Raw genomic sequence first — 14,102 nt, 5'->3', positions numbered from 1 at the left:
CTTTTCCTACTTAAATTGTATTTTCTTTTTAAATAAAATATCATTGCTGTGAAAACAGAGTAAGAAGGAAAAGTCTGCCACCTTGTTTTTGAAACCTTTTCACAGCCAGGCATCAAGGCTCATATCTAATCCCAGTCCTTAGACAGTGAGGGCAGGCTCGCTATGGAGAGCATTTCCAGCCTGGAATGTTTCTTATTTAAAGAATTGAGGATCTGCACTTAAAAGTTGTGTGTACGTTCACTCAGAAATCCTCCAGGGAGCAATGAGTCCTTTAAAACTGTTGCAATACTTTTCGTCATTTTTAGAACGTTTGATTTTGAAAGAATTTCAAACTTTAATCAGATGGTGGAGAATAGATTTGTGGACTTCAGTATTGTCCAGTATTGTCCTAGATACTGCCTCCCACTCCATTGGACCCTGGTGAAATTAATATATCACTACTGTTCCTCATCTTAATTAACTCTACTGAGCCATTTGAGAATATGCCGACATCTTTGTGAGGTTTTACTCCTGAATACTTCATAGGTATCCTAAGAACAGAGAAATTCCTTAAATACCCACAAAAGAATTGCCAAACTTAGGAATTTAGCAATCATGCAGTGTTATTGCTGTTCAAATGTAAATTTCGGAAGTTGTCCTAAGAATGCCTTTTTCTCTGCGTTATTCTCATGTTTCGTTGGGACATTTCCCTAGCCTTTATCTTTTATAGTATTCCGAGTTTGGTTTTATTCTGTTTTGTTGTTTTCTGTGTAGCCCTGGCTGTTCTGGAAGTCACATAGACTAGGTTAGCCTGGAACTCAGGGATACTCCTCTCTCTGCCCCCCCTTACCCCTCAGTGCTAGGATCACGAGCATGCAGTCAATGCATATTCCTGGATTTGAAGACGACAGGACACCTATTGTGTAGAATGTTCCCTGATTTATAGTTGTTCAATTCTCCCCTTGTTTTAATATACATTCAGTTTATACCTTTTGAGCAGGAATACCACATAAGTAATGTATATCTTTCTCAGACAGTCATGTAAGACAACATATAATATTGCTTTGTCCAACATCCAGAATGTCTTGGCCACCAGAATGTCTAGGCCAGGGTTGGTGGCACACACCTTTAGTCCCAGCACTCAGTAGGCAGAGGCAAGTGCATCTCTGAGTTTGAGGCCAGCCTGGTCTATATAGTGAGTTTTAGGACAGTCAGCCAAATCTATAGAGAGAGACCTTGTCTCAAATAAGGAAGCAAATAAACAAACAAAATCTACTTCATTTATTTATTTATTTAATTTCCATATGCATGTGTGCTTGTACAAGAGCATTGGATCCCCTAGAAATAGAGCACCAGACAACCATGAGCTACCGTGTGGATGCTGGGAATTGATCCCAGATCCTCTGGAAGAACAGCCAGTGCCCTCAACTGCTGAGGCATCTCTTTAGACCTTTGGGTTTTCCTTTTTAAGACAAAGTTGTACTTTGTAGTCTACACTGGCCTGATGTCACTCTGTCACCAGGCTGCCTTCAAATTTGTGCTGATAATCCTGCCTCCAACTCCCTCTGCCGGGTTTATGGTTATGCAGCACCATGGCAAATCTAACTTTCATTATTTTGTCAAGATGGCGTCTGCCACAATTCTACATTATAATGCTGCATTTCTCGTTTCTATAATAAGTGCTCTGCAGAGTCTGTCTTAACTGTCTGCTTCCTGTCAAACTTTAACACACCAATTTAAAAAGTGTGCCTGAAGCATTTATTCCTACCATAGTTCCACAATGAGAATTTTGTAATCTGTATTTTTCAGGTTGAGACATACTCTGGTAAACCTTGGAAGAGTGTTGTCCACGTCTGTAACCCCCAAATCTCCCCACGTTACTTGCCTTTTGTTTCGTAGATGACTGTATGCCCGCGCCTGATGAAGCGAGCATGCTTACAGCCATTGTGCTCTTCCTGTGGTCTGCCAGCAGTGAAATAATAGGAGTGCAGTCCCTGCAGAATGGCTGCGTGAACAGATTTAAAAGTTCCCTGAACTCATGTGACCCATGGGTGAGTTACCCCACCAAAGCCTACTTTCTCAGGGGTCTTCAGGTGAGCCCACTAAGAGCTGATGATGCGTGTGACAAGAACTTCCATGCCTGCAGTACGGCTTCATCTTTTGCATCTCCTTATTTTTACTGTGTGCATATGTGTGATGTCTGTGTGTGTGCACGTACTTGTGTGCCACCACACCTATTCTTACCTGCATAACTGTATGGTCAGCCTGTAGAGTGACTTTTAAATGGAAAAGCTGTTTAAGAGCTCTGTGTTTATGTGCTCCAAGTGACATATATAGATACTCACATATGCCGAAATTATCTAATGAATGAAATATTTTATTAACCTAGCCATAATTATTAGAGACTTTACCTGGGTTTTGTTTCATACCATTTAATTCAGTGATACCAAGGATGTTAAAGGATAACATTGTTGCATCTTTTCTGTTACCCTATCCCCCAGACTGGGTTTCTCTGTGTAGCTTAGCTGTCCCAGAACTGGATCTGTGGAATCTGAGGGATCTGTGGAATCTGTGAACCAGGCTGGCTTTGAACTCACAGAGATCCGCCAGCCTCTGCCTCCTGAGTGCTGAGATTAAAAGGCCTGCGTCACTGTCACTATTGCATCTTTCAATGAACATGTTTTATGGTTTATTTTGTCAAAGTCCAAGTTAAGGCTTCTCAAACATGCTGCACACCAGGAAAAGAAAATCAGTATAGAACATTCCTGCCTCCACGCTGAGTTTCCTTAAAAATCTTCAGATTTGTAGCTCAGGGACCTGTATTCTTAAACTCACCCTCACACTTTTCTATTTGCAGAGGAATTAATGGTGGTTTACTTTCTGACAAAGTATTGAAACAAATGTACACAATGAGAATGATGACAAATGCTAGCACTCAGGAGCAGAGGCTACCCCATCTCTACAAATTTGAAGCTAGCCTGGTCTACATAGTGAGTTCCATGCTCACTGGAACTATATAATGAGAACTTGCCTCAAGAGACAAGAAAAGAAAAAGCTAGTATGAGGCTTATCTAATCTAGGTATATCCAATGGGACTCTCCTTTCTAGTCCTAGAAATTGATATAAACAGTTGTTTCCAAGAATCATAAGGGGTTGACACATCTAAATAGTGTTTTTATAGCTTTATTCAGTCTTTTGTTAGCCTCTCTTACTCTATTGCATTAAAATTAGACAATTATACATTAAAGGAAGAATTGAAAAGAAATCAGGCTTTCTAGTTCTGACTTTCCCACACAGTAGAAATATTGGTTATATAAGCCTGATGATTTTGGTAACTCATGTATAAGGAATTTCTCTAATCTCCAGTTTCATTTTGTTAGCATGAAGTTCCATTGTTGTCCTTTTCAGAAGCTGTTAGGTGCAGTGTGACTCAGACCTGCTGCATTAATTAAAATCTCTCTTTTACATAGGTTCAAGCCAAATGCTACCAGCTTCTCCTCTCGGTCTTCCAGCATTCCAATCGCGCGCTTTCTACTCCCTACATCCACTCATTAGCCCCACTAGTGGTCGCGAAGCTGAAAGCTGTGGAGAAAAACAGACCAGCCAGTAGCACGGAACTTCTGGCTGTCCAAGAAGGAATTAAAGTTCTTGAAACATTGGTTGTTCTTGGGGAAGAACAGAACAGTAAGTATTTTCTGATTAAATGCCACTAGTCCAAAATGAAGACCTGTGTTATTTATGAATCTTAACATTAAATATGGGCTTTGTAGCAGTGAGCTTTCTGAGAAGCAGTTATGGTCTGAGTACATGATGTTTTCGCTCATGTTACTAGTACAACATATTGGGTCTCTATATATTTATTTTTCAGTGAATTACTCAGTGAATTACCGAGGGCATTTTAACACATGGATTCCGGTTTTAATTTTCTAGCAATGTGTTTTTAAGAACTAGAAATAGTATAGATTTAATATAATTTTTAAAATAAAATAAAAATTACATAAACCTTCTGTTATAACCATGAAGTAGAAGCACCAAGTATCATAAGATACCTCAGGATTTGATACTTAACTTTTGCTTCATGAAAACTGTAAAATGCCTTTATTGAACCAGAAATGTATGCAGATGCACACTCAAATTGGATTTTTAATTGTTGTGGGAAGGCTAAATTCCCAACAAATGCCTTATGATTAAACATTAAGCTGCTCCTAATTTTCAAGACCCTCTTCCTGAGCGGGGAAAGACTTCCCCTTCACAGGGAATCCTGGCCTCCATGCTAAGCAGGGGCGGGGTCTCATCTCTGTTGGTCTCCATGTGAAGCTTAAATCTAAACTGGGCATCTGTTAAGGAACTGAAAGGCAAGTCAGTTCCAAAGTACTTTAAATATTGAAGGACAGTAAGATCAGTGTTACCATTACAAAGTGAATAAGATTAAGTCCTGTCTATAAAGTTTATAGTTAGCAAAATAAAAATAGAAATACAGTTAATCCTACTTTGTATCCAAGTAACCTACACATTAATTTATTGCTTCCTGTAATAAATTCTTGTGAACAGTCCTCTCTTCCTTACTGCCTCAGTTCTGACATGACTTCATTTTGTGCCTGCTGCAAACTTGAGTCCATGGCTTCATGCCTGTGATCAACTGCTGAGCTGTGTCTCCAGTCATACAATAGCTTGTCAAAATTCTCAACTTTCTTCACAAGTTTCTGGGAAAGTTTTTCATGAAAAGAGATCACATTTGCAAAGAGGTCAAAAAAGTTAAATGATAATTCAAAACGTAAAGGTCCTCTTAAAGTCATATGACTATATAAGACTTTTAAAAATCTGAAAAATGTTATCAAAGTAACATCATTCATTCAAGTCCTTATTCATTTAGTTATTACTATCCTCCTAGTCTATCTAATCCTATTAAGTGATTATTTTACCCTTTTTATCCCTGTGAATTGATATTAAACCCAGGCACATCCATTTTCTCACCAAGCTATACCTCCACACTTAACCTTTATTTTGCATAGCATTTAGTCTTGAATTTTAACCAATGGCGGAGCTAGAGAAGGGACTCAAGGACCTGAAGAGGTTTGCAGCCCCATAGGAACAATAATATGTACCAACTAGTAATCCCAGGGCTCCCAGGGACTAAACCACCAACCAAACAGTACACATGGAGGGACCCATGGCTGCAGCTACACATGTAGCAGAGGATGGCCATTGGTCCTGTGAAGGATCAGTGCCACAGTTTAGGGGAATGCCAGGTCAGGAGAATGAGGAGGAGAGTAGATTGGAAAGCAGGGGGTGGGGGAATAGGATAGGGGGTTTTGGGAGGGGTAACGAGGAAAGGGGATACCATTTGAAATGTAAATAAAGCAAATATCAAATAAAAAAAAGTCCAGTTACTTTTTATGTGTATTTACTAACTATATACTTATTTTTTCTCTTAAAACTCTTGCTGTAGTATAAAACATTTATAATAAAAGTAAAACCAAGTATTATTGGCACATCTTACTAATAATGCAAATTGATCCTATTAGAAGATGGAAATTGTAATGCTTTAGTTGTACTGATGTTTTAAACTTTACTTTTTGAGATTTATTTAGTTCATAGATACGGCTGCAGCCTTGTTTGCTATTAAACTGTAGTTGCACAAATAAATGTTATATATTACATAAAATATCGTTATTATTCCAGATGATGAGCTGCAGGACTGAGTGATGGTCAGTGGTTAAGAGCACTGGATGACCTGGGTTCAATTCGCAGCATCCACACGACAGCTCACAATTGTCTGTAAAAAAAAAAAAAAAAACAAAAACAAAAACAAAAACAAAAACAAAAACAAAAAACCAGTCAATCTTCTGAGTTTGAGGCCAGCCTGGTCTACAGAGTGAGTTCCAGGACAGTCAGGGCTATACAGAGAAACCCTGTCCTGAAAAACAAACAAACAAACAAAAAACAAAACCCCAAAACCCAGTCCATCTGCACTCTCTCCAGTCATGCCAGTCCTTTCTGCTCTCTGTTCCAGGAGTCCAGTTACTCACTCTTCTAGTGCCCACTCTGATCTCTTACCTGCTGGATGAAAGTTCTTTTGCCTCAGCAAGTCCGATCTCCAAAGATCTTCATGAGTTTGCACTCCAGAACTTAATGCATATTGGACCTCTGTACCCACATGCTTTCAAGACAGTGATGGGGGCTGCTCCTGAACTGAAAGCTCGCCTAGAGACTGCTGTCCGAGCCAGCCAGGCAAGCAAAGCTAAGGCAGCCGCCAGGCAGCCTGCCCCCACCACACATTCTGCACCAACAATCAAGCTGAAAACAAGCTTTTTGTAGTGTGCCTTTCCATTCATCTGTATCTATTATTTTCTCAAACATTTACCATGTTATAGATTAATACTAACATGCACATAATATATTACAATGGTCACACAATATAAAATTCAAGATAAATAAACTGACACACAGAACATTTGTACATTGCATTCATATTACAGATTAAGACATGACACTTTCTGATCTTGTAAAAACATAGTCAAGATCATCATAACTTATCATTTTTAAAAACTGAGTGCTTTGCATTACATGGTAATTCTTTGGTTTTATTTAAAATCTTTGTACTTACTAAAAGAAGTAGCTTTTCTGCAAAGCTTGATTGTTTCATTCATGATAGAAGACAAAACTTCCATTTTATGAATAACTACATATTTATGTACAGTAAACCCATAGGATGCATAAACTCCAAACTCCGTTAAGACCTTTGCTGGAGGACACGGTGATGAGAGTCTTAAAATGAGACGGAGCCCTCAAGACTGAGATGAATGGACACCAAGCAATCACACGCATTGCAAAGGCATGAGAGAAGTCTGACCGAATGAGAAACAAGTTGGCAAAACAAAACTGCCATTACGAGTCATTTAAGGTTTTCTTTGGAAGGCTGGCACCCAGAACTCCCAGCACCCGGATGACTGAGAGCAAGAATATGTGCGTTCTGGTGGATAAGGGCTGACTCGGTCTGCTAGCCAGCTGAGGGAAGCACTGTCTGCTCCATGCACCAAGCAGCCACCTCTTCCTCTATCTGAACAGTTTAGCACAGTTGCAGACAAGGACGACAGGATCGGCTTGTTTGGAAAGATACTGACCACCTATCTGGATCTCCGCCATGGATGCTCGAGCTCCCATGGAGATGGCTTCCCGATGGCCGCGGTTATACTTCTGCTTTGGCTTCTGGCTCCTTTCCATTGTCCGTCGGACAACAGCTTCATGGAGCCCCTAATCCTCCTCCAGTCTGCCTCCTCTCCTCCTCCACCACAGCCCTCCTCCTGCTCCTCCTCCAGCTGCTGCTCCTCTAGCTTCTTCTGCATGTCCAGGTGCCTCTCATAGCGCTGCTTGGCTCACTCTTCCCTCTCTAGCCAGATGTTTTCCCGTGCAGCTAGATGTTTTTCTCGTTCCTCACAGCGTTCTCTGGCGAGATGCTGCTGGTCAGGTCAAAGCATAGCACAGGGGGATCTGGTTTATTCCTGTGTGGTTGTCAGTTTGTCCTAAAATGAAGTGGGGCGGCTGGGGGCAGTTCTCTTTTCTTGTGCTTTATGCCATCAGACGCTAGGACAGCAAAGGCGCACACTCTCATTTGTATTTATATTTCTTGTAGTTAGTGACTACCCTTGAGCCATTCCACATTACGGATTGTTTTATTTGTATATTGTAATTATAATGCTTTGAAGTTGATTAAGTGAAATAGTGTTTATACCTCTTACTGAGTTTTAAAAATCAAGTGGTAAAATATTTTCAGTTTTTTCTCAGTATATTTCTCTTTTGTTGATTCTTGTTTGTTGTTCCTGTGGGGTTTTGTTTCTGGTTTTTGGTACAGGTTACTGTACCAGAGCCTTGCTCAGTACTGTAAGCATGCACTGTACTGATGGATGCCCCTGGTCCCTAATTAATTTAATGTTCTTAACTCTAAGCCACAGTCCTTTAACTTTCTTCGAATATAATTTCATCATGTAGTTAGTCAGTCATTGGATAGTACTAGGAAGAGAAAATGGGTTAAATTTTAGCATTTGTCATAAAAAACTAATTGAAAAGCAAACAGAGAATAAAATTGGAAATGGCTCAAATAACAGAAAAAACTTTGTTTATGGTAAATATCCTATGAATAAAAGCACATTTTCTAGCCATTCCATCAAATATCCTTGTCTTTCTGATGGGCTTTTGACTTTTACATTAAATGCCTAAATTATGCTGCATATATCTGTCTTGCTTACTGAATTGAAATCCTCATCTAAAGATCTGCGAAGGCATTTCCAGTGTGCTGTGCTATTCTGCTTATTTTTAATGGCTAAAATTTGTCCTGCTCCATGAACTTCCCTAACCTAAAGGGAGAGAAGCCCATGAATATACAAGAAGCCTACAGAACTCCAAATAGACTGGACCAGAACAGAAATACACATACTAGTCAAAACCCCAAATGTACTAAATAAAGAATATTAAAAGCAGTAAGAGAAAAAGGCCACGTAGCATATAAAGGAAGAACTGTCAGAATTACACCGGACTTCTCACCAGAGACTATGAAAGCTTGAAGATCCTGGGCTGATCTCATGCAGACTCTAAGAGAACACAAATGCCAGGCAAGACTACTATACCCAGAAAACTCTCAATCACCATAGATGGAGAAACCAAGATATTCCATGATAAAACCAAATTTACACAATATCTTTCCACAAACCCAGCCCTACAAAGGATAACAGGTGGAAAACACCAATACAAGGAGGGAAACTACACCCTGGATAGAGCAAGATAGTAATCTTCTTTCATCAAACCCAATAGAAGATAACCACTCAAATATAAAAATAACATCAAAAATAACAGGGAATAATAATCACTTTTCCTTAATATCTCTTAACATCAGTGGACTCATTCCCAAATAAAAAGACAAAGGCTAACAGACTGGATATGTAAACAGGACCCTCCATTTTGCTGCATACAGGAAGCACACCTCAGTGTCGAAGACAACACTACCTCAGAGTAAAAGGCTGGAAAACAATTTTACAAGCAAATGGTCTCATGAAACAAGCCGGAGTACCCACTCTAGTATAGGATAAAATTTAGTTTCAACCTGAAGTCATCAAAAGAGACATGGAAGGACACTTCTTACTGGTCAAAGGAAAATTCCACCAAGAAGAACTCTCAATTCTGAACATCTATTCTCCAAATTTAAGGGAAATCTCATTCATAAAAGAAACTTTACAGTGTCCTTTGCCTTAAAGAAACTTTGTAATTTTATGAGGTCCCATTTGCCAATTCTTGATCTTAGGGCATAAGCTATTGGTGTTCGGTTCAGGAACTTTTCCCTTGTGCCCATGTCCTCAAGGGGTTTCCCCACTTTCTTTTCTATTAGTTTCAGTGTGTCTGGTTTTACGTGGAGGTCCTTGATCCATTTGGAGTTGAACTTAGTACAAGGAGATAAAAATGGATCAATTCGCATTCTTCTGCATGCTGACCTCCAGTTGAACCAACATTATTTGTTGAAAAGGCTATCTTTTTTCCACTTTCAGCTCCTTTGTAGGGAGCTATTGTACGGATCAAGTGACCATAGGTGTGTGGATTCATTTCTGGGTCTTCAATTCTATTCCATTGGTCCACTTGCCTGTCACTGTGCCAATACCATGCAGTTTTTAACACTATTGCTCTGTAGTATTGCTTGAGGTCTGGGATACTGATTCCCCCCAGAAGTTCTTTTACTGTTGAGAATAGTTTTAGCTATCCTGGGTTTTTTGTTATTCCAGATGAATTTGAGAATTGCTTTTTCTAACCTTATGAAGAACTGAGGTGGGATTTTGATGGGGATTGCATTGAATCTGTAGATTGCTTTTGGCAAGATGGCCATTTTAACTATATTAATCCTGCCAATCCACGAGCATGGCAGATTTTTCCATTTTCTGAGGTCTTCTTCGATTTCCTTCTTCAGAGACCTGAAGTTCTTCCAACAAAGTGGGAAAAGATCTTCACCAACTCTGCATCTGATAGAGGACCAATATCCAATATATAGAAAGAACTCAAGAAGTTAGACCCCCAGGGAACCAAATAACCCTATTAAAATATGGGGTACAGTCCTAAACAAACAATTTCCACCTGAAAAAATTTGGATGGCCGAGAAGCACCTTAAGAAATGCTCAACATCATTAGTCATTAGGGAAATGCAAATCAAAACAATCCTGAGATTTCACCTCACACCAGTCAGAATGTCTACAGTTAAAAACTCAGGAGACAGCAGGTGGTGGCCAGGATGTGGAGAAAGAGGAAAACTCCTCCAGTGCTCGTTGGATTGCAAGATGGTCCAACCACTCTGGAAATCAGTCTGGTGTTTCCTCAGAAAACTGGACATGACACTTCCAGAGGACCCTGCTATACCTCTCCTGGGCATATATCCAGAGGATTCCCCAGCATGCAATAAGGACACATGCTCCACTATGTTCATAGCAGCCTTATTTATTATAACCAGGAGCTGGAAAGAACCCAGATATCCTTCAATGGAGGAATGGATACAGAAAATGTGGTATATTCACACAATGGAATACTACTTAGCAATTAAAAACAATGAATTCATGAAATTTTTAGGCAAATGGTTGGATCTGGAAAATATCATCCTAAGTGAGGTAACCCAATCACAAAAGAATACACATGGAATGCAATCATTGATAAGTGGATATTAACTAGCCCAGAAGCTCGTAATACCCAAGACACAAATAGCATATCAAATGACTCCCATGAAGAAGTAAGGAGAGGGCCCTGATCCTGAAAAGGCTTGATCCAGCATCTTATGGGAGTACCAGGACAGAGAAAAAGCAGGGGAGTGATTGGAGAATGGGTGGAGAGAAGAGAACTTATGGGACATATGGGGAAGGAGTAACCAGGAAAGGGGTAAGGATTTGGAATGTAAACAAAGAATTTAGAAAATAAAAATAAAAAAACCCCAAAACCAACCAAACAAAAAAGAAACTTTACTATAGCTCAAAGCACACATTGTACCTAACACAATAATTGTGTGTGACTTTAACACTCCACTCTCCTCAGTGGACCAATCAGGAAAACAAACCAAACAGGGATACAGTGAAACTATTAGAAGCTTTGGACCAGGTGGATTTAACATACATATATGTTAAATATATATAAAACATTTCATCCTAAAGCAAAAGAATATACCTGTTTCTTAGCACTTCATGGTACCTTCTCCAAAATTGACTGTATAATTTGACACAAGGCAGACCTCAACAGATATAAGATCAAACTAATCCCATGCCTCCGATCAGATCACTATGGAGTAAGGGTGGTCTTCAATAGCAACAAAAACAACAGAAAGCCCACATACACATGGAAGCTGAACAATACTGTACTCAACTATACCTTGGTCAAGGAAGAAATAAAGAAGTCAAAGACTATTTAGACTTTACTGAAAATGAAGGTACAATATACGCACATTTATGGGCACAATGAAAACAGTGCTAAGAGGAAAACTCATAACTCTGAGTGCCTCCAAAAAGAAACTGGACAGAGCATACACTAGCAGCTTAATGGCATACCTGAAAGCCCTGGAAGAAAAAGAAGCTAATTCACCCAAGAGGAGTAGAAGACAGAAAATCATCAAACTCAGGGCTGAAATCACTCAAGTAGAAACAGAGAACCATACAAAGAATCAACAAACCCAGGAGCTGGTTCTTTGAGAAAATCAAAAGATAGATAAACCCTTAGCCAGACTAACCAGAGGGCATAGAGATATTATCCAAATTAACAAAGTTAGAAGGGAGATATAAGCCGGGTGTGGTGGCTCACGCCTTTAATCCCAGCACTTGGGAGGCAGAGGCAGACAGATTTCTGAGTTCCAGGCCAGCCTGGTCCACAGAGTGAGTTCCAGGACAGCCAGCACTATACAGAGAAACCCTGTCAACAAAAAACAAAAAACAAACAAAAAAAGAAGGGAGATATAACAATAGAAACTGAAGAAATTAAAAAAATCATCAGATCCTCCTGCAAAAGCCTATACTCAACACAACTGGAAAATCTGTAGAAAATGGACAATTTCCTAGAAAGATACCAAATAACAAAACTAAATCAGGATCAGATAGATCATCTAAACAGTCCCATAACTGGTAAAGAAATAGAAGTGGATATTGAAAGTCGTCAAAAAAAAAAAAAAAAAAAAAAAGCACAGGACCAGATGGTTTTAGTGCAGAATTTTATCAGACCTTCAAAGAAGACCTAACACCAAAACTCTTTAAACTATTCCACAAAATAGAAACAGAAAGAACACTACCCAACTCGTTCTATGAGGCCACAATTAAGCTGATATCAAAACCACACAAAGAACCAACAAAGAAAGAGAACTTCAGACCAATTTCCATTATGAATATCGATGCAAAAATACTCAGTAAAACTCTTGCCAACTGAATCCAAGAACACATAAAAAAAAAAAAGATCATCCACCATGATCAAGTAGGCTTCATCCCAGGGATGCAATATACGGAAATCCGTCAATGCAATCCACTACATAAACAAACTCAAAGAAAAAAAAAAACACATGGCCATTTCATTAGATGCTGAAAAAGCATTTGACAAAATTCAGCATCCTTTCATTCTAAAAGTCTTGGAAAGAAGAGGAATTCAAGGCCCATATGTAACAATACCAGTAAACATGCAGTAAAAGCAATATACAGCAAACCAGTAGCCAACATCAAACTGAATGGAGAGAAACATGAAACAATCCCACTAAAATCAGGGACTAGACAAGGCTGCCCCCTCTCCACATATCTTTTCAATATAGGATTAGAAGTTATAGCTAGAGCAATTAGACAACATAAGGAGGTCAAAGGGATACAAATTGTAAAGGAAGAAGTCAAACTATCACTATTTGCAGATGATATGATAGTATACTTAAGTGACACAAAAAACTCCACCAGAGAACTCTTATAGTTGATAAACAACTTCATCATACTGGCTGGTTATAAAATCAACTTAAGCAAGTCAGTAGACTGCCTGTATTCAAAGGACAAGCAGGGTGAGAAAGAAATTAGGGAAATGACACCCTTCACAATAGCCAAAAACATTATAAAGTATCTTGGTGTGACTCTACCAAACAAAGGAAAGGTCTGTATGACAAGAACTTCAGGTCTGTAAAGAAAGACATCGAAGAAGACTTCAGAAAATGGGAAAATCTTCCATGCTCTTGGATTGACAGAATTAATATAGTAAAAATGGCCATCTTGCCAAAAGCAATGTACAGATTGAAAGCAATCCCTATCAAAATCCCAACTCAATTCTTCATAGAGTTAGAAAGAGCAACTCTCAAATTCATGGAATAACAGAATACCCACGATAGCTAAAACTATTCTCAGAAGTTAAAAACTCTTCTGTGAGCTATGAATACCCAAGGCACTAATAGCATGACAGATGACTCCCATGAAGAAGTATGGAGAGGGTCCTGATCCTGGAAAGGATTGATCTAGCATTGGAGGGGAATATAAGGACAGAGAAAAAGGAGGGAGGTGATCAGAGAATGGATGGAGAGAAGAAGGTTTATAGGACATATGGGGAGGGGGGATCTGGGAAAGGGGAAATCATTTGGAATGTAAACAAAGAATATAGAAAATAAAAATATTAAAAAGAAAAAAAGTTACAGGCCAACCTAAGTGTCAGAGGACATTTCCAGATAGTGAAGCCCTACTTTAAAAAATAGTTTAATTCCTGTTACCCTGGATTGTGTTGCCATGTTTTCCCACCTCATCTGTTGAAACCAACAGCTGTTTTCATGCCTGGGAGCCCAACACAGCCAGTACAGAGAAGACATTTCCTAAGTGTTATCTAAGTGAACTCACCAGGGAAGTCCAAGTTAATAAAATCATTTCTCTTGTATCAGCCATGGAGAAACTTAGCACATTCATTACAAAAAATATTGAATCAGTGCTGCAACTAAGTAGCCTGGAAATATAAAGACTGCTCATAGGAGTTTTTATTTCCCTCCCAGAGTCCATCAAATTAATTATGAGCACATATGTGATGTGGGGGCAGAGGACATGCAGGGATACCACTAACTGAAACACACTCATTTTTATTAGACTGTAGTTTTATTGCAAGGTAGGTTTTCTTTC

General features: G+C 39.2%; 1 protein-coding gene across 1 annotated transcript in view; it reads left to right on the top strand.

The window, feature by feature from the left end:
* LOC127687598 (HEAT repeat-containing protein 5B-like) overlaps positions 1-6,309 on the top strand; it is a 139,442-nt gene extending 133,133 nt beyond the window's left edge. The window contains 3 exon segments of the mRNA XM_052186399.1: positions 1,879-2,030; positions 3,450-3,663; positions 5,993-6,309. Of these exon segments, the coding sequence (XP_052042359.1) occupies positions 1,879-2,030; positions 3,450-3,663; positions 5,993-6,297 (671 nt within the window). The 3' untranslated portion in view covers positions 6,298-6,309.
* The last annotated feature ends 7,793 nt before the right edge of the window (positions 6,310-14,102 follow it).

This window comes from Apodemus sylvaticus, chromosome 6 (genome assembly GCF_947179515.1).
Source record: "Apodemus sylvaticus chromosome 6, mApoSyl1.1, whole genome shotgun sequence".
Lineage (NCBI taxonomy): Eukaryota > Metazoa > Chordata > Mammalia > Rodentia > Muridae > Apodemus > Apodemus sylvaticus.
Note: the sequence above shows the minus strand (reverse complement) of the source record. Positions and strands in the feature narration are given on the sequence as shown.